The sequence below is a fragment of the Macrobrachium nipponense genome, chromosome 22, assembly GCF_015104395.2.
Source record: "Macrobrachium nipponense isolate FS-2020 chromosome 22, ASM1510439v2, whole genome shotgun sequence".
Lineage (NCBI taxonomy): Eukaryota > Metazoa > Arthropoda > Malacostraca > Decapoda > Palaemonidae > Macrobrachium > Macrobrachium nipponense.
Genome location: NC_087213.1, coordinates 42,520,849 through 42,542,697, shown reverse-complemented (window position 1 = coordinate 42,542,697; position 21,849 = coordinate 42,520,849). Strand labels below are relative to the sequence as shown.

Genomic DNA, 21,849 nt, shown 5'->3' with positions numbered 1-21,849 from the left:
GCTCGTAACAACAGATGCTTCCCATTTTGAAAGTAGCTGTATTTTCACCATTAATTATGATAATAGTTATGTTAAATAACAGTATTTCAGTTTATATTAATAAGGTAATTACATATAATTATTTGAATTATACTGTCATTGCGGAATTTCTATTGAGAACATGTTTTTATCTTCCTGGTCTAAGGTAAAGAATGAAGAATTGTGTGTTCAGTTTGTAAGGTATGCACTTTTGTGATTTAGTCCTTGTGTAGGTGTTACCCTTGGTGTTTGTGGGATTTTATGGTATATTCGGTGTAGTGTGGTGAATTTTATCTGTGATATAAGTGTGTATGGTTTATTGGTGCATCATGAGGGTTACCTTGAAACAAGTTACGGCACCCCTATAGCTTCAGTAGTGTTTCTTAATAATTGCTTTGCACCTGCTTTTACCTTGGAAATTGGTTTGTCCTACAGTTTTAGTGTTTTTGATGTAGGGAAATAGTGCATTGTTGGTTGACTGTTATTTCCGCCAAAGAATCTCTACCTAACACCCCCAACCCCTGTTGCCAACTCGTACCTTCAACTCCCTCAGCCTCTACGCTCCATGGTACATATGGCTCTCTAATGGATTGTGGTCTGCTGCTACTAGAACACAAACATGGCTACTTTGTTAATGTGTGATCTCCCCCACCCAGAACCCCAAATTGCCAGATTCCCCCTCCATTGTTGGATAGAGATGGGAGGTGAATAACAGCTGGCCGATAACAGATAACTTCTTCATTAAAGGACTAAAATTGTAGGTAAAACCAATTTCCAAGGTAAAAGCAGGTGTGCCACTATTGCTTAGAAAAGGGATTTTGACGAAGGAAAAATCTATTTCTGGGCGAGGGTTCGTGTCGCCCAGTGAAGTAATCCTTAAATTCATTATTTCTAGGTAAATGATACTAACATATACCAGAGAAAAAAAAAAAATCAGGATGATGTCAGTATAACTGACTCGCTCACCCTAAATAAAAGAGGGTGTCGGTATGGTATCTGGGGCGAGTGAGACCACTACCACGAACCTCTTGCCATTTAAAATTCTCCTACACCAAAATCCCCCTCCTGAGAGAGCCGATCCACAGTCGGGGACCGCAACTACTACTACTACGCTACGCACCACGCCGACTGCCGCGCCTCTGGTGGTCATCCTTGTCGTTAGATGCCAATCTTGGGCTGCAGGGCGGGACATGGGCGGGGGGGGGGGGGGGGGATTTCACTGGGCGACACGAATCCTCGCCCAGAAATAGATTTTTCCTTTGTCAAAATCCCTTTTCTGGGCTCAGTTCGTGTCGCTACGTGAAATAGTACCAGAGAAATAGCACAAGATTGTAAAGGAAGAGGAAGGTCTCAATGAAACTAAGAAATAAAATAAACAAATATAATGTTATTGAGAACTTACAAGTTATCATACAGACGAAGTTAACTTAAAGTAAATAAACAGGCTTATAGTTAACTTAAAATTAAACTTATACTAGTACTGATAACTTAAACTATGTTAGTGAGTCACGAGTTATATGGGAAAATTACTCACTAAATATATAATTAGTATTAAAATTGTTACATTAATAAATGTAGGTGTGCTACCCTAGCATAAAAATAAGGGGAGCAACACCAATCAGAATCATCATATTTACAATAAAGTTGTGGGTGTCCCTAGCAAAAAAATAAGGGACACACCACTATAAGCATTATCATGAGCAGCTAAGGCTAAAGGATCATATAGAGCATAACGGTAGGTTAGGTGAAATATTAGTTGTGGCAGGTAGAAAGGAGATCTGGATCTTCAACTACAACTACTGTGCAATGTCAGGAGAAACTATGTTTCCCGCTGCCACTGCCGAAAATTTTAAAGATTCCAAGGACTTTAGATAATGACGCTTGAAAACTGTCGGCGATTTCCAGCCAGTATACTTTTTTAAATCATCAAAGTTCATATGCTGGAAGTAATTAATAGAGGTGGCTACTGCCCTGATGTCATGGGCTTTAGGGAATGAATCAGGATTAGCTTGTTTGATAAAGTATAGGATTTGTTGTCTAATCCCTTTTATTGAAATAGTACCACCTTTTTCCCTTATAAAGAGGGGGCCTGAGGATCTGGAGGATGTCCTAGACAGAAAGGCTCGTAAGGTCATCACTGGACAAAGAGAAGGGTCTTGAGGAAGAGGGATGACTTTCCAAGGGGCCCACCTCATCAAAGGATCCTCATTTTTTGCCAGAAAACTACGATCCAGGGAAAGTAAAACCTCTCCTGAAGGGAGAAATTCTACATGTCCCGCATCTCTGGAGAGAGCCGACAGTTCTGAAATTCTAGCTCCTGAGGCCAGACTCAGTAAGAATAGCGTCTTTCTTAGTAACATTATGAACGAGCAAGAAGTGTTGTCAGTGTCCGAAGCCAGTTTGAGGACATCATTCAAAAACCATGATAACTGAAGTAGGTCTTTCAGAAGGTCTGAGTCTAGCACAAGCTTTAGGAATAGACGTAAAGTAAGAGTCTGTTAAATCTATTTGAAAACCCAACTGAAAGATTTTCTTTAAAGCTGTTTTATTAGTGGTAATAGTGCTAGCTGCTAATCCTTTTTCAAATAAAGATCTGAAGAAGGATATAGCTGAATTGACTGTCATGGTTGTGGTGTTTGTTTCCTTCAGGAAAGATGCTAACTTCTTAACGGCAGCATCATACTGCCTCAAAGTTGATTCTCTCTTATCTGATTCTAAGAAAAGAATATTCTGAGGATCGATATTTGCATCTTTTTTAGCCACAAACTTCATGAAGTCCATAAAGTTAGGGTTTTGAGAATTCCTGAGGAAGCGAACACAGTCCTCATTTGTACTGACTGAGATAGTTTGGGATTGGGAATCCGTCAAGGTCGAAGACCCAATTCCAGAAGCAGAGGGTACCAGTTGCTCTTGGGCCAGTCCGGGGCTACTAGAGCTACTTGTCCCTTGAAAGTCCTGAGTTTGTTCAGTACTTTCAATAGAAGATTCACTGGAGGAAAGATGTATATCTTCTTCCACTGATTCCAATCTATGGACAAGGCGTCTATGGCATATGCCAGAGGGTCCAGGTTGGGGGCCACATAGCAAGGGAGCTTGTGGTTCGCTTGAGATGCGAAAAGATCTACTAGGAGACCCGGAACACTCCGGCATATCCACTGGAACGACTTGTTGTCCAGGGACCACTCTGATTCTAGAGGAACTGATCGAGACAGGGCGTCTGCTATCACATTCCTTACTCCCGCCAGATGGATGGAGGATAGATGCCATTTGTACTTGTTTGCTAGAGAAAAAATGGCTATCATGACATGGTTCACATGTTTTGATTTGGAACCTCCCCTGTTGATGCAGTGTACTACTACTGCACTGTCCAAGACCAGTTTTATATGAGAGTTCTTTGCTGGAAGAAGCCTCTTCAAGGTGAGAAATACTGCCATGGCTTCCAATACGTTTATGTGGAGCTGGCGGAACTGAGGTGACCAAGTTCCTTGAACTTTCTTGAATTGAGAATATCTTCCCCACCCGCTTAGCGAGGCGTCTGTGTGGATAGTCAACGCCGGAGGAGGGTATTGAAGAGGAACTGACTTGGACAGGTTCTTTGTCTCCGCCCATGGACGGAGATGATTGCGAAGGATTTGCGGGATTACTGACAACTTGTCTCGAGATTTGACATTTGCTCTTGAGCGCCAAACTCGATTTATGTCTTTCAGCCTTGCTTTTAACAGAACATCTGTTACTGATGCAAACTGGAGTAAACCTAGGATCCTTTCCTGGTTTCTCCTTGATGCCCGTTTGTTCTTGAGGAATTGCCTTACTGACTTGGCTATTTCTTTCCTTTTGACCGCAGGAATTGACAGATTGTGGGAGGTCAAGTCCCAGTGAATGCCGAGCCATTGAAAACGAGACTCCGGTGTGAGTCTGGACTTTGTCCTGTTTATTTGGAACCCTAGGTGTTCCAGAAATTGAATTACCTTGTCTGTGGCCCTGAGGCATTCCTCGACGGTTGACGCCCAAATCAGCCAATCGTCGAGGTACGCTACTACCATTATCCCTTGTGATCTCAGTTGTTGTACCACTACTTCCGCTATTTTCGTGAATACCCTGGGGGCTACGTTCAGCCCGAAGGGCATCACTTTGAAAGAGAATGCCTGGTCTCCCAGCCTGAAGCCTAGGTATGGGCGAAAGTGTTTCGCGATTGGGATATGATAGTATGCGTCTGTAAGATCGATAGAGGTGGTGACGGCCCCACGGGGAAGTAAGGTCCACCCCTGCGAGATGGTCAGCATTTTGAACTTGTCGCAACGAATGAATAAGTTTAGCCGGGACAAGTCTTAGATTATTCTTCTTTTTGATGAGCCTTTCTTTGGCACGCTGAATAAGCATCCTTGAAACTTTAAATGCTTGACTCTCGACACTACCCCTTTCTGAAGGAGCTCCTCTGTGTAATCTGCCAATTCCTTTGATGGTAGCTGAAGGAATGACTTGGGTGGAGGGGGACGTTTGATCCAACTCCATCCCAGCCCTTAGGACACAATGCTCTGTGCCCATTTGCTGAACCCCCACCTGTGGCGGAAGAGGAACAGTCTCCCTCCTACCTGGGAGGTCTCACTGCTGTTGTACGGGATGAGCTCCGCGTCCTCCACGGAAGTGCTTGCCTCTGTTGGTAGCTCTTCCTGCACCTCGCTGCCGAAAGGAACCTCTAGCCCTGCTTCCCCTAGCGAACCTGTTGAAGGTTTGGAAAGCTTGGCTTTCAAGCACTGGGTTGAAGGCCGGGGAAACAGCGTAAGAGGTCGAGGGCTGACCTTGTGGAGACAGCAGGAGAATAGGCTGAATTTGTCCCTTTGCCGCTGCCGGTTGTCCTGGTTGAGAAACCGGAACAGCTTGTACAAAGTGTTGCTGTTGCTGCTTCTTGTAGGGTGGGAACCTCTTCGTTTTCTTTAACTTCTTGTTAGAAGAGGAAGGGTTCTCAGGTTTCCGCTTATTAGAGAGACCCCAACGAGCTTTGAGGCTTTGGTTAAGCCTCGTCGCCTCGTGCTGAACTTCGTTAACCACTGACTCCGGAAAGAGGTCCGCCCCCCAGATATTAGAGGAAAGCAACTTATTTGGCTCGTGTCGAATCGTTGCTTCCTGAAGGACATGCTTCCGGCAGTTCCTTCTTGCCAACGCAAACTCGCACAGGTCAGCTTGTACAGTTTGTGTCTGTGACTTGGCTAGGAGCCTAAATAAAGGCTCCGTACCATAAGTCAGAGCAGCTACTTCCGTCATAACCAGGGAGTTCAGTGTTCTGCCTAGCTTGGTTCTCGCCTCAAACTCTGCTTGAATGAGGTTATCTGGCAACCTGGGTAACCTCTCACCGAACTGTTCCATGGCATAGTCCGGTTTGAGTTTACCTACCGTAAAAGTGGCCGGTAGGTTTTCCCACAGATCACCAAATGCAGGGAAGAGTGGAGATGTAGGGTCCGATTCCCTGAGCTGAGGAAGGGGTTCATCCTTCATAACAGCCTGCAAGGTAATTTCAGCTATCTTGGTCGTAAAGGGGAGTGGTGCCTCCTCCTCTGTGGCAAAGATAGTGAAGGGACTCTTGAATGCCTGGAGTCTGGTATTGGTACAATCCCAATCCTCCAGGCAATGTACCCATTCCCTCTGAGCCTGATCCCGGCTATACAAGACTGTCTCTTTGGGAATTTTGTCCTCTCTATTTAAGGCTGTCTCCGTCAGCCTAGCATAACCCATGAAAGGAGGCTGTAAGCCGGCTGGATGGAACTCGAAGTCCTCGATCCTTCGAGTTCCATAGTCTGGGATGGAGATCATACCATCCTTGTAGGGCACATAGGCTGCTACCCTCCAAGGATTGTTCATAGAGAAGGAGGGAAGGGTGTTATAGTCCGGCAATTGGGTAAGTCCAGCCCCTACTACCGGGGGGTCGGCCTGAGGTGCTTGATTCAGACCTGCTGGCCGATTCTCCTGGTCGGACATCCGTTCAGAAAGGTTCTGAATCAATTGTCCAGACTGCTTTAGCGAGGTGGAGATTTGGGCGAACATTTGTTCGAATCTCGTACTCATAGATCCAACCAAATCTCCTACCTGCTGCATGACCCCTGCCGTAAATGCAGCAGGATCGAAGGTACCAGTTGCACTGGCCCCAGCAGGGGTCACCGGAGGAGTTCCGGCAGCGGGAGAAGGTACTGGCTCGACGGGAGCACGGGCCTTCTCCTTAGGGATTTACCTCTCGACCCTTTTGAATGCAAAGAAGAAGAGGACTTCGCTTTCTCTGCTCCGGGATTGTGAGCCGGAGACTTACGAGAGGTTGAAGAAGACGACGTCTTCTGAAGGGTCTTCTGCTCTCTGTGCCCCTTTACTTTGGGGACTGTAGAGGCAGCAGGCGTGCTAGTAGGGATTTCAGATCCCGTAAAGCCTTGGAAGGAGGAAGATGAAGGGACAGGGGAAGAAGATCCAGAGGCACCCAAGGGAAGCCCTTGGGCGCCCAACAAACCTACCTCAACTAACAAATCATCCGCACCTACCACCATTGGCTCTATTTGAGGTCCAGAGTTGCTACATCCGCCGTGATGTCTTGGCCTCCTCCTTCAATTAGGGCTTGTTCCACCTGTTGTTGGATGTTCGCGATTGTCGGAGCTGCCGCAGTGGGGTCCACGTACCCCGTCGACTTCCCGCCTGGGAAGATCAGGACAGCCAACTTCTTATCTAACATGTAAGGCTGTCCCTTCGGCGCGTTCTTGCCGAAGCCTCCCACCCAGGCCCGCAAGGTAGCTGACGCGACTTCCTTAACGGCGACTTCCTTAACGAAGCCCCGAGGACGGATCATTAACAATGATATATATGACCATATAGTAAGTTAATATTAAGATATGTGACAGTATATGCCATGTAAAGAACGAACCCCACACCGGTATATACTTACTCCATCCAAAAACTGGCTCACCAAGTCGTAACAGATGGTACAAGCCTCGTGATGCCAGACGGTCAGCTCATTGTGGCGAGTAGCACAAGGAGCGTGAGTCCTACAGACCTCATGTCCGCAGGGGTCCTGGAGGACGGCGTTGTACCCTGCCTCCTGACAGTTAGTAGCCTGTAAGTGGAAAGATACATAAGTATCAACGTCATACACTCACAGGGCTACTGTGATACTCCGTTGCATGCCGGAGTAGCCTAAAATTATTGGACATAATCCACCCCTGAACTCCGGGTGGAAGAAGGTCTATGACCTAATAACTGGTTGGAAAACTTAGGTGTACATCGGAGAGGAGAGTATGATTCAACCAGATGCTTTTATACACCCATAATGAGTTTCAAGGAGTAGTACACCACGCCGGAGAACGAGAGAGGATTACCCATACTTAAGCTAGAATTAAATTAAATAGTATATTTGTGGAGCGTGCAGCTCCGCCGTAAAACACCTCCGACAACTAGAGGAGCGCTCAGATAGCAAGCAAGGGCTCCGCCGGATGACGAAGGGGATACGTGAATTAGGGAAAGCATGTTGGACCAATGGATATCTCTCCCCCCTCCGCCAGCCACCCCCCCGACAACCGAAGGTACACCCGGATAGCTAGCAGGTGCTCCGTCAGCAGGCGAAGGGGTAAATAACAATAACAAGAGTGGGGGGGGGGAGAGAAATCAGACCCAAGGAACGCTGGAGAAGAACCGAAGCAACCAGACGGGGGTGGCCAACCCCCACCCCTGACCACGCCGGAGCTCCCCCAGAGCCCGAGGAGAGAACATGCGGCCCACCAGTGCTCCTAGCTGTCCCAAACTCCCGTGACCCCCTTGACTGGGGGGAGGGGGGAGAGGTACTCGGATGGTTGCCATAGCGACCGAAAGTGAGCCAGGACAGACCCCCCCCCTTCCGCTCGGGAGGGGGGGAAGGGGACTGGGACTAGGGCGACCAGAGGCACCACGCGATCGCATGTGGACCTCAAGAGGCTGATAATGGCAAAAAACAAACAGACTAGGCCGAGCAACCACGTGAGCCTGAGGGACCAAGGGGCGATAATACAACAAAACTTAGCAGTTAGACCAAGATCTAATGCCACAAAACCGCCTAGTCTAAACTGGTCGCCCTAAATGCTAACCCTACGCAGTAAATAAAATTGATAAAAATTTTTACATCGTGAAGAGAAAGAGAGGGAAAACACGAGTGAGAGAGAGAGATGTCCAGGAGAAGTAGGCTAGTTCCCCGAAGGAAACAAGCCGACTACTCGGAAGCTAGCCTTACCCGACACGTAAATGGAGGGCAATAGCCAGGATCTGGACTAGAAGAAATAAAATAATCACTCTAGCACCTACACACCTAGACAAAGAGACATGCATGCATGAACGTAAATCTAAGGTATTGGCTATGAATTCCCTAAAAAGGGATTTTGACGTAAGGAAAAATCTATTTCTGGGCGATTGGCTCGTGTCGCCAGCGAAATATCCTTTAATCTATTATTTCTAGGGTAAATGTACTAACACATACCAGAGAACAAATAAAATAAAGAAAAAGGTCAGTATAACTGACTCGCTCACCCTCCAAGAGGGTGTCGGTATGAACACTAGGCGAGTGAGACCACTACCACGAGCCAAAAGCCAATAGAAACCTCCCACTACAAAAACCCTCCAAGAGGAGAGCCGACCCACAGAGTGAGCAGCTCGTACTACTACTACTCCATCCCATGCTGCCGACTGCTGCGCCTCTGGTGGCCATCCTGAAGTTAGCAGACAATCTTGGGCGAAGGGATGGGTAGGGTGGGATTTCGCTGGCGACACGAGCCAATCGCCCAGAAATAGATTTTTCCTTACGTCAAAATCCCTTTTCTGGGCTCAGCTCGTGTCGCTGCGCGAAATCGTACCAGAGAAATAGCACAAGATTGTAAACAAAAAGTAATAAAATAAAACAGAATAGGGTCTCAAATAAAAGATAAAATAAATTATACAAAAAGAATATAATTGCTCGAAAGATACAAATACACAGTGTCAAACAAAATAGAAATATGCTTAAAATACAACCGTAAATATGCTTAAATTACACTTAATTCTAATCATGTTTCTTATCATAAGGTAATTTACATATGTACAGAGGTAAAATGGTTTACATGTAACAAAAAGGTATCTGTGTAATGGCATGTATCAAAAATATAATAGCAATTAAAATAATCAAATAAACAAATTAATCAACAATGATAATATATAAGGAATGTATATGACTTAATATACAAAACCCGTAACCATTATAAATAAGATGTATCCCCTAGCATAAAAATAAGGGGGTAACATCCATGAGATCAATATCTATAATCATCTGTGAGTATCCCTAGCAAAAAAATAAGGGGTACCCACTACATTATCATAAAAGCAGCTAAGACACAAGGTGAATGTAAATGAACATGGTAGGAATAGACGAACTGTTGGGTGAGGCAGGTAGAAAGGAGGACTGAATCTTCTACTACAAATTAACTAGAGTCAGGGGAAACTATGTTACCCGCTGCTACTGCTGAAAATTTCAGAGCTTCCAAGGACTTAAGGTAATGGCGTTTGAACACTGTCGGCGATTTCCATCCGGTATACTTTTTCAACTCATCGAAGTTCATGTGTTGGAAATATTAATGAGGTGGCTACTGCCCTGACATCATGTGCTTTCGGGAAAGAGTCAGGATTGGCTTGCTTAATAAAGTACAGGATTTGTTGCCTGATGCCTTAATGAGGATAAAGTTCCACCTTTTTCCCTCTTAAAGAGGGTAACCCGATGAGGATGAGGAGGTCCTGGACAGAAAGGCTCGTAAGGTTGTAACTGGACAAAGAGATACATCTTGTGGAAGGGGTAGTACCTTCCACGGTTCCCACCTCATCAAAGGATCTTCATTCTTTGCTAAAAAGCTACGTTCCGGAGAAAGTAGGACTTCCCCTGTGGGAAGGAATTGAATATGATCCGGATCTCTGGATAAAGCCGACAGTTCTGAAATTCTTGCTCCTGAAGCTAAGCTTAATAAAAACAGGGTTTTTCTTAAGAGCATTATAAACGAGCATGTGTCATTATCGGTTTCTGAAGCCAGTTTTAGAACATCGTTTAAGAACCATGAAACTGACGTAGGCCTTACAGAAGGTCTAAGTCTAGCACATGCCTTAGGAATAGACGAGAAGTAGGAATCCGTCAAGTCTATGTTGAACCCAAATTGAAATATCTTTTTCAAGGCTGACTTGTTTGTCGTAATCGTGCTAGCTGCTAAACCTTTTTCAAATAAGGATCTGAAAAAGGATATAGCTGAATTAACTGTCATGATTCTAATATCTGATTCTCTCAGGAAGATTGCTAACTTTTTGACAGCAGCATCATACTGCCTCAAAGTTGAATCCCTTTTATCGGATTCCAAGAAGAGAATATTCTGAGGGTCAATATTCGCATCTCTTTTTGCCGCAAACTTCATGAAGTCCATAAAGTTAGGGTTTTGAGAATCCCTGAGGAAGCGAACACAGTCTTCGTTTGTACTGACTGGGGGGAGAGCCTGGGGTTGGGGATCTGAAGAGGACGAAGGCCCAGCTCCAGAATCAGGGGATACCAATTGCTCTTCGGCCAGTCTGGGGCTACTAGAGCCAACTTGACCCTTGAATGTCCTGAGTTTGTTTAAAACTTTCATGAGAAGATTCACTGGAGGAAAGACATAAATCTTCTTCCAGTTGTTCCAGTCTAGAGCCAGGGCGTCCGTGGCATAGGCCAGAGGGTCCAGGTTGGGGGCTACATAACACGGCAGTTTGTGATTCGCTTGAGATGCGAAGAGATCCACTTGTAGCCCTGGGACTCTTTGGAGGATCCATTGGAACGAACTGTTGTCCAGTGACCATCCGACTCTGGGGCACTTGAATCGGGAATACGCGTCTGCTATGACGTTTCTCACTCCAGCTATGTGAGTGGAGGAGAGATGCCAACTGAACTTGTCTGCCAGGGAGAAGATGGCTACCATGACATGATTTAGATGACGTGACTTGGAGCCTCCCCTGTTTATACATGTACTACCACTGCGCTGTCCAGAACTAGCTTTATGTGGGAGTACTTTGGTGGCGCAATCTTTTTAGAGTCAAGAACACCGCCATTGCCTCCAGTACGTTTATATGGAACTGACTGAACTGAGGTGACCAAGTTCCTTGAACCTTTTTGACCTGGGAATACCCTCCCCAACCGCTTAAGGACGCGTCTGTGTGGATGGTGATCCCTGGTGGAGGGAACTGAAGGGGTACTGACACTGACAAATTCTTGACTTTCGCCCACGGCCGAAGTCGATTCTTTAGAATCAGAGGGACTGAGGATAATTTGTCCCTGGACCTGACATTTGCTCGTGAGCGCCAGATTCTGTTAGGTCTTTCAGTTTGGCTTTCATTAAGACGTTCGTCACTGATGCAAACTGGAGAGAACCCAGGATCCTCTCCTGAGTTCTTCTTGACGCCAGTTTGTGACTTAGAAATTGCTTGACTGACTTCGCTATTTCCTTCCTTTTGGTTGACGGAATCGACAGAGTATGGGAAGATAGATTCCACTGAATGCCCAGCCACTGAAAGTTTGACTCTGGAGTGAGTCTTGACTTGGTCCTGTTTATCTTGAAGCCTAGATATTCCAGGAACTGAATCACTTTCAGTGTAGCTCTGTTGCATTCCTCGATTGTTGAAGCCCAGATCAACCAATCGTCGAGATACGCTACTACCATAATCCCTTGTGACCTGAGTTGTTGCACTACCACTTCCGCTAGTTTCGTGAACACCCTGGGTGCCACGTTGAGTCCGAAGGGAACTACCTTGAAGGAGAATGCCTGGTCTCCTATCTTGAAAACCCAGATATGGACGGAAGTGTCTTGCAATAGGGATATGATAGTAGGCGTCTGTAAGATCGATAGAGGTGGTGACGGCCCCCAACGGGGGGGGAAGTAAGGTCCGCACCTGCTGCGAGATCGTGAGCATCTTGAACTTGTCGCAGCGGATGGCTAAGTTAAGCGGGACAAGTCTAGATTACCCTTCTTTTTTGTGAGCCTTTTTTTTTCTTTGGGCACGCTGAACAAGCGACCTTGAAATTTTAATCTCTTGACTCTCGCTATAGCTCCTTTCTGAAGGAGGTCCTCTGCGTACTCTGTCAATTCTTGGAAGGAAGTTGACGGAAAGGTCTGGATGGAGGTGGGTTCGTCAACCAGCTCCAACCCAGGCCTTTTGATACTATGCTCTGAGCCCATTCGCTGAAGTTCCACCGGTGGCGAAAGTGAAACAGCCTCCCTCCTACCTGAAGTTCTTCATTGGTTCTGGTAACCACGCCTCGACCTCCTCTGAAGTGCTTTCCCCTATTAAAGGGGGCCTCCCGACCCTCTCCCACGAAAGGAACGCTTACCTCTGCCTCCCTTACCCGAGCGGTCATACTTCTGTGAAGCTTGACTCTCGAAGGCTTGATTGTAAGCTGGAGAGATGTGTAAGAGTTGAGGGCTGAGGCTGAGGGGATATCACATAAATTGGTTGTGATTGAGCCTTAGAAGTGGAAGATTGGGCTGTTTGCACTAAGGGCACCGCTGGAATTTGCTGAGGAAAGCGTGGCTGCTTTTTCTGGTAAGGATGGAAACGCCTAGGTTTCCTCTGTCCCTTACCTTTAGGTGTTAGGTCTTGCCTCCTCTTAGCCGTAAGGCCCCAACGGTCCTTAAGGCTCTGGTTCAGCCTCGTAGCCTCTGACTGAACTTCCTTCACCATAGCTTCTGGGAAGAGATCTGCTCCCCAGATGTTAGACGAGAGTAACCTATTCGGCTCATGTCGAATGGTTGCCTCTTGTAGGACATGCTTCCTACAATTCGTTCTAGCAGTGGCAAACTCAACATATCCGACTGTACCGTTTGAGTCAGGGCTTTGTCATGAGTTTAAAAGCGGTTCCGAGCCATAGGCTATGGTTGCTACCTCAGACATAGCCATAGAGTTAATTGACCTGGCTAATCGCGATTTCGCGTCAAATTCAGCCTGAATAAGGCTATCTGGGAGCCTGGGTAGCTTTTCACCAAACTGCTCCATAGCACAGTCCGGTTTGAGTTTGCCAGCTGAGAAGGTGTTCGGCAAGTCTTCCCACAATTCTCCGGCTGAGGGGAGCAACGGAGATGTGGGATCTGCTTCCTTCAATTGAGGCATGGGGTTCCCCTTCTGGCCGCTGGGATGGTAGACCTCGCGATCTTGTCAGGAACTGGCGAGTGGGGTACTCTATCCATTGTGAAAATGGTAAAGGGACTCTTAAAAGGTTGTATCTTGGTATTAGAACAATCCATGTCCTCTAAACACCTGAGCCATTCTCTCTGAGCCTGGTCACGTGAATAGAGGACTGTCTCCTTTGGTACCCTATCATCCCGAACCATGGCTGAAGCTGTGAGCCTTGCGTAGCCTATGAACGGAGGCTGGAGGTCTTCCGGGTAGAACTCGAAGTCCTCTATCCTTCGAGTTCCAAATTCCGGTATAGAAATGAGACCGTCTTGGAAGGGGGCGTATGACGCTACTCTCCATGGGTTGTTCATCGAGAACGGAGGTAGCGAGTCATACGGAGGAAGCTGAGTTCCACTTGTATTGGAAAGTGGAGGAGAGGCTAGAGGGGCTTCTCTCAGTCCGGCTATAATGGAGTCTTGGGAAGTAATCCTATCCGACAATCGAGAGATCATTTGTTCCATACTACTCTTAGGACCCAACCAGGTCGCCCACCTGTTGCAACAGGCCAGCATTGGAGTCCAAAGCCGGAGCTGCTGCGGAGGTGGAGGGGTGGCTCTGAATTGGAACCAGGGGTAGCGGAACTGGTGACTCTGCCGGAGTACGAGATCTCTCTCTGGAGGATTTACTCCTTGAGGACTTAGAGCCGGAGCTAGAAGCTTTAGACCTGTAACGTGCTCCGGGATTCCCGGCCGGAGACTTACGTGAGGAGGCTGAAGCCGAGCCGTCCTTTCTTAGACGACGACGACGTCTTGGACAAGGATTTCACTACTTGACCTTTGACCTTAGGTCTAACCGAAGCGTCAGGAGGAGTATACAAATCATCACCAGTAAAGCCTTGGAAGGATGGAGAGGTTGCAGGAGTAGAAGAAACAGAAACACCCAAGGGTGACCCTTGGGTGTCCACAGTACCTACCTCGACCAACAGATCGTCTACACCTACCATAGGTTCTACATTAATATCTAAAGTCGCGACTTCCGTGGAGATATCCTGGTCTTGGTCAGCTAATGAGGCAGCCAGCTGTTGTTGGATGAAGGCGATAGTCGGGGCCGCCTCTATTGGGTCGACGTATCCTGTCGCCTTACCTCCGGGGAAGATTAATACCGCCAACCGTTTCTCTAAAATGTAGGGCATACCCTTGGCGGCGTTCTTCCCAAAACCGCCGACCCAGGCCCGCAGGGTAGCCAGTGCGGTATCCCTCACTGCCCGGCGCCTGAGAGAGGGCGTAGATTAGATTTAAGAATCACTTAAAAACTAAAACTTAAGTATAACTTTAAAACTAGATGCTTAGTTAAAGTGAATGATGAAAACTTAAGCATTAAAACAGAAGCGGAGCAGCTACCGGAGATGGAATACTTACCCCGTCTAAAAGCTGGCTCACCAGATCGTAACATATGGTACACGTCTCATGGTACCAGACCTGGATGTCCCCGTGCAGAGTCGCGCATGGAGCATGGGACCGGCAAACTTCGTGTCCACATGGGTCCTGAAGTGTGGCGGCGCATCCCGGATGCTCACAGTTGGTGGCCTGTAAGTGGGAAGACACATGAGTATCTTAAAGAATAACACTTACAGGCTAAAGGACAGAAGAACTCCGTTGCATGCCGGAGCTCGGAAAAAATTTGGGCATAACCCCTCCCTGGCTTCGCCTGGAATAGGGGCTATAATCCCGGCGAGATCCGGTAAGATATGGAAGGGAGGGGGGGTAACCCCGGTTTAAGGTACTTAAGATAAACTTATAGTTAACCTAATCACACTTAAACCTAAAACTCAAACGAAACCAAACCGGACCAAGTCCAGTGCGTAGCGGAGTGTAGTAACTCAGCAATACAGTAAGGTTAGTAGGGACCCACTGTATGTTCCGGTCCACTCTACTGGGTGGACTAATAACTTTCCGCTGGATGCCAGGACTCCGGTAGGAAAGGAGCCCTGGTAAGGAGGGAAAGAGCGAGACGACATACAGGCTCGAGCTAGCCCGGAGCGACAAGGTAGCAACGGATGGGGGGAAGGGCCAGTACCCCCCAACACGTTACCATCCGGCCGGACCGAGAAGCCGGAGAGGTCGAGACCAGTCTGGGTCTGTCCCGTCTCCCAAGTCCCTCCGCCTGGGGGGAGAGAGGGAGGCAGGCTCGGGTAAGAGGAGCGAGCATGGGCAGACCGACCCACCCTCCCCCGACTCTATGGAAGAGCGGGAGGGGGGGGGGAAGGTGATGGCTGGCAGGCGTCTGGCTTGTCTCGTGATCACGTAGTGACCACGAGGCGGTAAGACCAAAACAAGACAACTAAGCCTCGGAGGGCAAAATCAGCTGATCAGAGAGATGCTATGGGGAAGCAACTGAACTGAAAAGCAGTAGCATATAGGCCCACTGGACCAAAACCAACTGATCAGAGAGATGCTATATGGAAGCAACCGAACTGATGAGCGGTAGTATAGGCTCAATGAGCCAGGACCTAGGCTAAGCCAGACGCCTAACAATCTAACCATAACAAAATACATAGTATAATTAATTAAAAATAAAAGAAAGAAAGCAATATAGTAGGAGAAAAAATCCAGGAGTGTACGACTAACCCGAAGGCAAGTCTACCACTCAAAGCTAGTCAGAGGCCGATACAAAGAGCCGGGACTAGGGTCTGGATAGAAGGAGCCTACATAAGGTAAAAGACATGCATGCATGACAAACCTGAGTAGACAGTACCCTAAGTAAAACGGATAACAATATATATAGAGCGTACACAGACAAGGGATGTTCTAGGTATGGGAGACCCAGAACGAACCCAGCACGAGGCAGAACCATGCTGCCATGCTTCCGACCCCGAGTACGTATTTATACCTAAAAAACGGCAAATACTGTCTCGGGACCGGAAAAAACCAACTAACCATAAATACTGAGTACTTAACTTAGCTGCTGCGATAGCTGCACGCTCCATTATAGTAAAAATCCAACGAAAGGGCACAAAAAACACAGAGAGAAAAATAGCACAAGTGACTCGTGTGCGCTAACTTAAAAGGATGGCCACCAGAGGCGCAGCAGTCGGCAGCATGGGATGGAGTAGTAGTAGTACGAGCTGCTCACTCTGTGGGTCGGCTCTCCTCTTGGAGGGTTTTTGTAGTGGGAGATTTCTATTGGCTTTTGGCTCGTGGTAGTGGTCTCACTCGCCTAGTGTTCATACCGACACCCTCTTGGAGGGTGAGCGAGTCAGTTATACTGACCTTTTTCTTTATTTTATTTGTTCTCTGGTATGTGTTAGTACATTTACCCTAGAAATAATAGATTAAAGGATATTTCGCGCAGCGACACGAGCTGAGCCCAGAAATACGATGTAAAAGATAATGGGAACTAGTGTAGCACGTGATAAGACCCATGAAAGTTAAATTCTGTGATAGATGTCACGGTATAGAGGACCGAGAAATCTAACCGAACACGAGGCGGGCCGTTGGCCGCCATGCGCCAGACCAGGTGACCATTTCAAACTTAAAAAACGGTAAATAAGGGTCCCTGGCTGACAAAACTAAATTCAAACCTTTCGGGGTACTTAACTTAGCTGCGGCGATAGCTGCAAGTTCCATGGTTGAAGTAAATCCAACGATAAAAGCACAAAAGCACAGAGGAAAAGTGGGCACGTGCTACCTAGTATGCTAACGAAAAAGGATGACCACCAGAGGCGCGGCAGTCGGCGTGGTACGTAGCGTAGTAGTAGTAGTTGCGGTCCCTGACTGTGGATCGGCTCTCTCAGGAGGGGGATTTTGGTGTAGGAGAATTCTAGATGGCAAGAGGTTCGTGGTAGTGGTCTCACTCGCCCCAGATACCATACCGACACCCTCTTTTATTTAGGGTGAGCGAGTCAGTTATACTGACATCCTCCTGAATTTATTTATTTTTTCTCTGGTATATGTTAGTATCATTTACCTAGAAATAATGAATTTAAGGATTATTTCACGTAGCGACACGAACTGAGCCCAGAAATACCAAATTTTTAACTGGAACTTAAAATTTTGCACTTACCACTAGCTTTCAACTCAGATGCTTCCATGATCCTCAGTAATGAAATCAATAAGCGAAGAACTAAATTTTCAGAGCTCTGGTTTGTTCACCGACCAGAAGAGGAATGGCTCCTTGGTCCGTTTTTGGCTGTATGTAAACAATATGATGCTGCATATGCGCATAGCCACTTCTTCTTGCAGTTTTAACATCGGTAAACTGGGTTCAGCATTTGCTGAGGATAAGAGGGAGTGCCCTCTTCTCCTGAGCCCATTTATACTCTATCACATTATAATGTGTATCATTACAACACAAGACCTGCTAAATTACTAAAAGAGAATTCTTTGACATTAATCTGGTCACCATGGAGCTCTGGAGAGACCATGGAAGGATAATCCTTGAGGATGAGACAACAAGCACCCTATAAAAAAATGATAAATTTTATTATAATAATTTTCATATTTGTTTGAAACCTGGTTATCTGCCCATGCATGCACAGTAATAATCCTGAATGCCATTTTTCCCTCCTTTTAAGTTTTTCCTTCTTTTGAAGCTTCTAATACAATTTTATTGCACATGAAATGGCTAATCATGCATATTGGGTTTGTATAAAAATTATTTCAAGTTATAGTGTATTACGATGTGTGTCAAAACTATTAAGTGGGTTATCATGCAATATTTATGAGGATGATTATGCAAAATACAGTATACTATTTTGGTTTTTGTGCTTAACATTTCTTTATATCTAAGAAGAAAACCATACTGTTCATAGTTAGAGATTAAGGAATTTGTAATAAAGGTAAACTTTTCTATTGTATGTTCTGCAAGAGGGTCATATTTAGGATATGAATTTTTCAAGTTTTATTGATTCTGTTCATGATTTGGAATTACGTACTGTAATTTTGCCTTTTTCTTCAGCATAGGTTGGTTGGAAAATAAGATTTTAACCAATGGTGAAGAAGCAGTTGCTGGTCCCCCCTGCAATCCATTTACATCCCCAGTCTCAAGGGCTGCGCAGTTGCTTGTTATGGCAGCAAAACCACAAAGTTAGTACAACAGTCTAGTATTGTACACACATTTTGCAAACAATATTTTTTATAATTCACTGCCTGATGAAGTGCAGTGTTAGTGAAGAATCATTGTCAGTAGACAAAATTATCTTGAGTCGTCGCAAATGAGTATTGTCTGTTAGAGAATTTACTTGATAGTGAGCCTGATATACCTTAATACTACTTTATGGTTCTGTGCTTTTTCCTTTCTACCCCCAGCTGCATGAGACCAGGCAGTGGGGGATTAAGTAAAGTAAAAATTCATGAAAAGCTACAATACTTATTGTATTTTCTTGATGATAGCATACTGTCCAACTTATGAAATCTGGCACTTCTTGGTCTGGCAACTCCCATGATCTGTAACCTTATTGAATTAGCTACCATTAACTCTGGGGTGGCTACAAGGGTGGCGGCACATGTCATTTCAGTTTATTTCCAAGAAAAACATTCTACTCTAGGCCAGAGGGTTTTCAACCTGAGGGTCGCAACTCCCCCAAAGGGTTGCCAGCCTTTTTTCTGGGGGTTGAGAGGTCATCAGTCACCCAGCAATATTCCAATGTTCAGGGGGAATGTGTGTATGGCAAAAACGCCCCTTAAAGGAAACCTAATAAAAAGGTTACCATACTAACCTAACCTAACCTAGTAGGCCGTGTTACATGGCCGGGGAGCCTGGACCCCCCATTAAAGGAAACCAAATATAAAGTTTACCATACCAACTAATGGGCTGTGTTACCTGGCCAGGGGCCAAACCACCCCATCCTTAAAGTAAACCTGATATAAAGGTTACCTTACTATCCTAACCCACCTAACCTAGTAGAATGTGTTACCAGGCTAGGGGGCCTTAAAGGAAACCTAGTAAAAAGGTTACCATACTAACCTAACCTGGATGGGCCTGGAACCCTCACTTAAAGGAAACCTAAAATAAAGATTATTATAATAACCTAACCCACTTAAGTGGGCCGGCCGGTACCCTTATGTATGGGGGTATAGGGCAAAAAATGCAAAGTCATGAAAAAATTCATAGAGCTTCGTATGGCAATGGAGAATATGTAAACAAAATATTTTGTCAAAATTCCTCTTACTTCGTAGTTACAGGGTAATTAGTAAATATAACTCAATAACCCCAAAACATTAATCCATACAAGAAAATGCAACATTTCTTCTGTTATCGTAAATTTTGATAATTATTGTCAAAGAAATTGTGAGCAATGGCATTTGTAGAGATTCATGATTTGCAGAAGCGAAGGGAGTCAGCTTACCACCTTTCAGTGCAAGCACAAACCACATGTAGTGTACACGTTCTAGTTTCACCTCTGACATTCGCTTGCTTTTACGTATGTTTATCTTTGTTTCGGCAAGAATTTCATCATGCCAATGAGGAAAAGACAAGCAAAACATCTTGCTAACATACAGATGAAGAAAATTTGCTCTATGATTACAGAATATCATGATATACGCGATATTAGCGTAGTTAGTAAAGAGAGAGAGGGAGGGGTGCATAGTAAGCGTCAGGCAGGCTGTGGTCTTTGAGCAAAGGATCTTCATTTATGATAAAATAACAGTTTTTGTTTATTAATACCCAAAAAAGAATATAAAATTCATAATAATCATGATTTTTGAACATTGTCTTCGTAAAAAGAGAGTACACAATCGAGTTTCACCTCTGACATTCTCTTGCTTTTATGTTTGTTTATATTTCATCATGCTTAAGAGGAAAATACAAAGAAAACATTTCGCTAACAAACAGAAGAAGCAAATTTGCTGTAATAAACCGAGTTAATGAAGGAGAGAGAGAGAGAGTTGCGTAGGAAGGAGTGCCCAGTCTTGCCTAACGCAGTGCCCCAGGCTACAATATATAAGCAAAGGGATCATCATTTATGATGAAACTATGATAAATAACATAGTTTTGGTTTATTAATACCCATAAAAGAAATATATATTCATAACAATCATTATTTATTAACATTGTCTTTATAAAAATAAAAAGGAAAACTTTGAACAACCGTATCTCAAAACTGTACTTATTGACCTTCAAATTCTATCCTCTCACTTAGTTTTAAAGCTATGGCATTGAAATTTGGCATATAACTTAGAAAGACACTATAGAACAATCAAAGCCCTTTTTTCCAATTTTTGTTTCCTTTTTTTTTTTTTTTTTTTTTTTTTTTTTTTTTTTTTTTTTTTTACCTGATTTATAGGGTTTATTTTTTACCATAATGAAAAACTCATATCTAGCAAAAAAATTGCTTTTAGGAAACAAACCCTTCATTTGATTGGAGGTCTACATCAGGTCTATATATGGTAGTAATCCCAGGTCTTAATATTAAATATCAAGGGAGGAGATAGAATTTGAAAAATGGTTATTTTCGGGATAAATCGCCCAGAGCTTCACAAAACCGAAGGTCAGAGGCGAAAATCATATGCGGTTTGGAGATGTCCCAAGTCACCTTACTAAGTGGTATTAATGTCAAAGTCCTGTCCTCAAAAAATGGCATTAGATGGCCGGCCCTCTTAACCCTCTTACGCCGATTGGACGTATTAAACGTCGAGTCAAAATGTCTCCCGTATGCCGCTTGACCGTATCATAGGTCGGCTCCAAAACACAAAGTTTTTTTTAAAAAATTCGCGGAAAAATACTTTATAGGCCCTACCAGCCGAAAACTTTTGTATCACGCGCCTTGGGGGATGCTGGAGTTCACGGATCAAGGCATTGTTTGTTTACAATCGCTACGCAGGCGCGCAAGCGCGAATTTCTTTCTTATCGCACTAAAAGTATCAGTGACACATCTCGGAAATTATTTCGTCACTTTGACATAATTATTGCACCATTTTAAATTATCCTTTACATGAAGTATTATATATGAAAATGTGCGCAATTTCATGCACAATACAACTAAAAAATACTCATGATTGTAGCTTTTATCAGTTTTGAAATATTTTCATATAAATAACGATAAGTGCAAAAATTTCAACCTTCGGGTCCCCCCAACTTTGACTCTACAGAAAGGTCGAGAAACGCAATTGTAAGCTAAAACTCTTACATTATAGTAATATTCAATCATTTGCCTTCATTTTGCAACAAATTGGACGTCTCTAGCACAATATTTCGATTTATGGTGAATTTATGAAAAAAACTTTTTCCTTACGTTCGTGCGATAACTCTTCCGATAAATTTTTTCGTGCGATTGTCCTAATGTTTGCACCCTTTTAAAATTTGCCGTTACATAAAGTTTTATATATGGAAATGTGCGCAATTTCCTGCACAATACAACAAAAAACAACCCATGGTTGTAGCTTTTATCATTTTTTTTTTGAAATTTTTCATATAAATTAAAATAACGTTAAGTGCAAAAAATTTCAACTTTCGGTCAACTTTGACTCTACCGAAATGGTCGAAAAACGCAATTGTAAGCTAAAACTCTTATATTCTAGTAATATTCAATCATTTACCTTCATTTTGCACGACTTGGAAGTCTCTAGCACAATATTTCGATTTATGGTGAATTTATGAAAAAAAAAAACATTACGTTCGCGCGGTAACTTCCGAAAAAAATCAGAATTTTTTGTGCGATTGTCGAAATGTTTGCACCATTTAAAATTA

General features: G+C 44.6%; 1 protein-coding gene across 1 annotated transcript in view; it reads left to right on the top strand.

Annotated features, from left to right (window-relative positions):
• LOC135198254 (uncharacterized) overlaps nucleotides 1-21,849 on the top strand; it is a 476,435-nt gene that overhangs the window by 249,312 nt on the left and 205,274 nt on the right. The window contains exon 6 of the mRNA XM_064225823.1: nucleotides 18,118-18,245. Coding sequence (XP_064081893.1) covers nucleotides 18,118-18,245 — 128 coding nt within the window. The remainder of the gene's footprint in view (nucleotides 1-18,117; nucleotides 18,246-21,849) is intronic.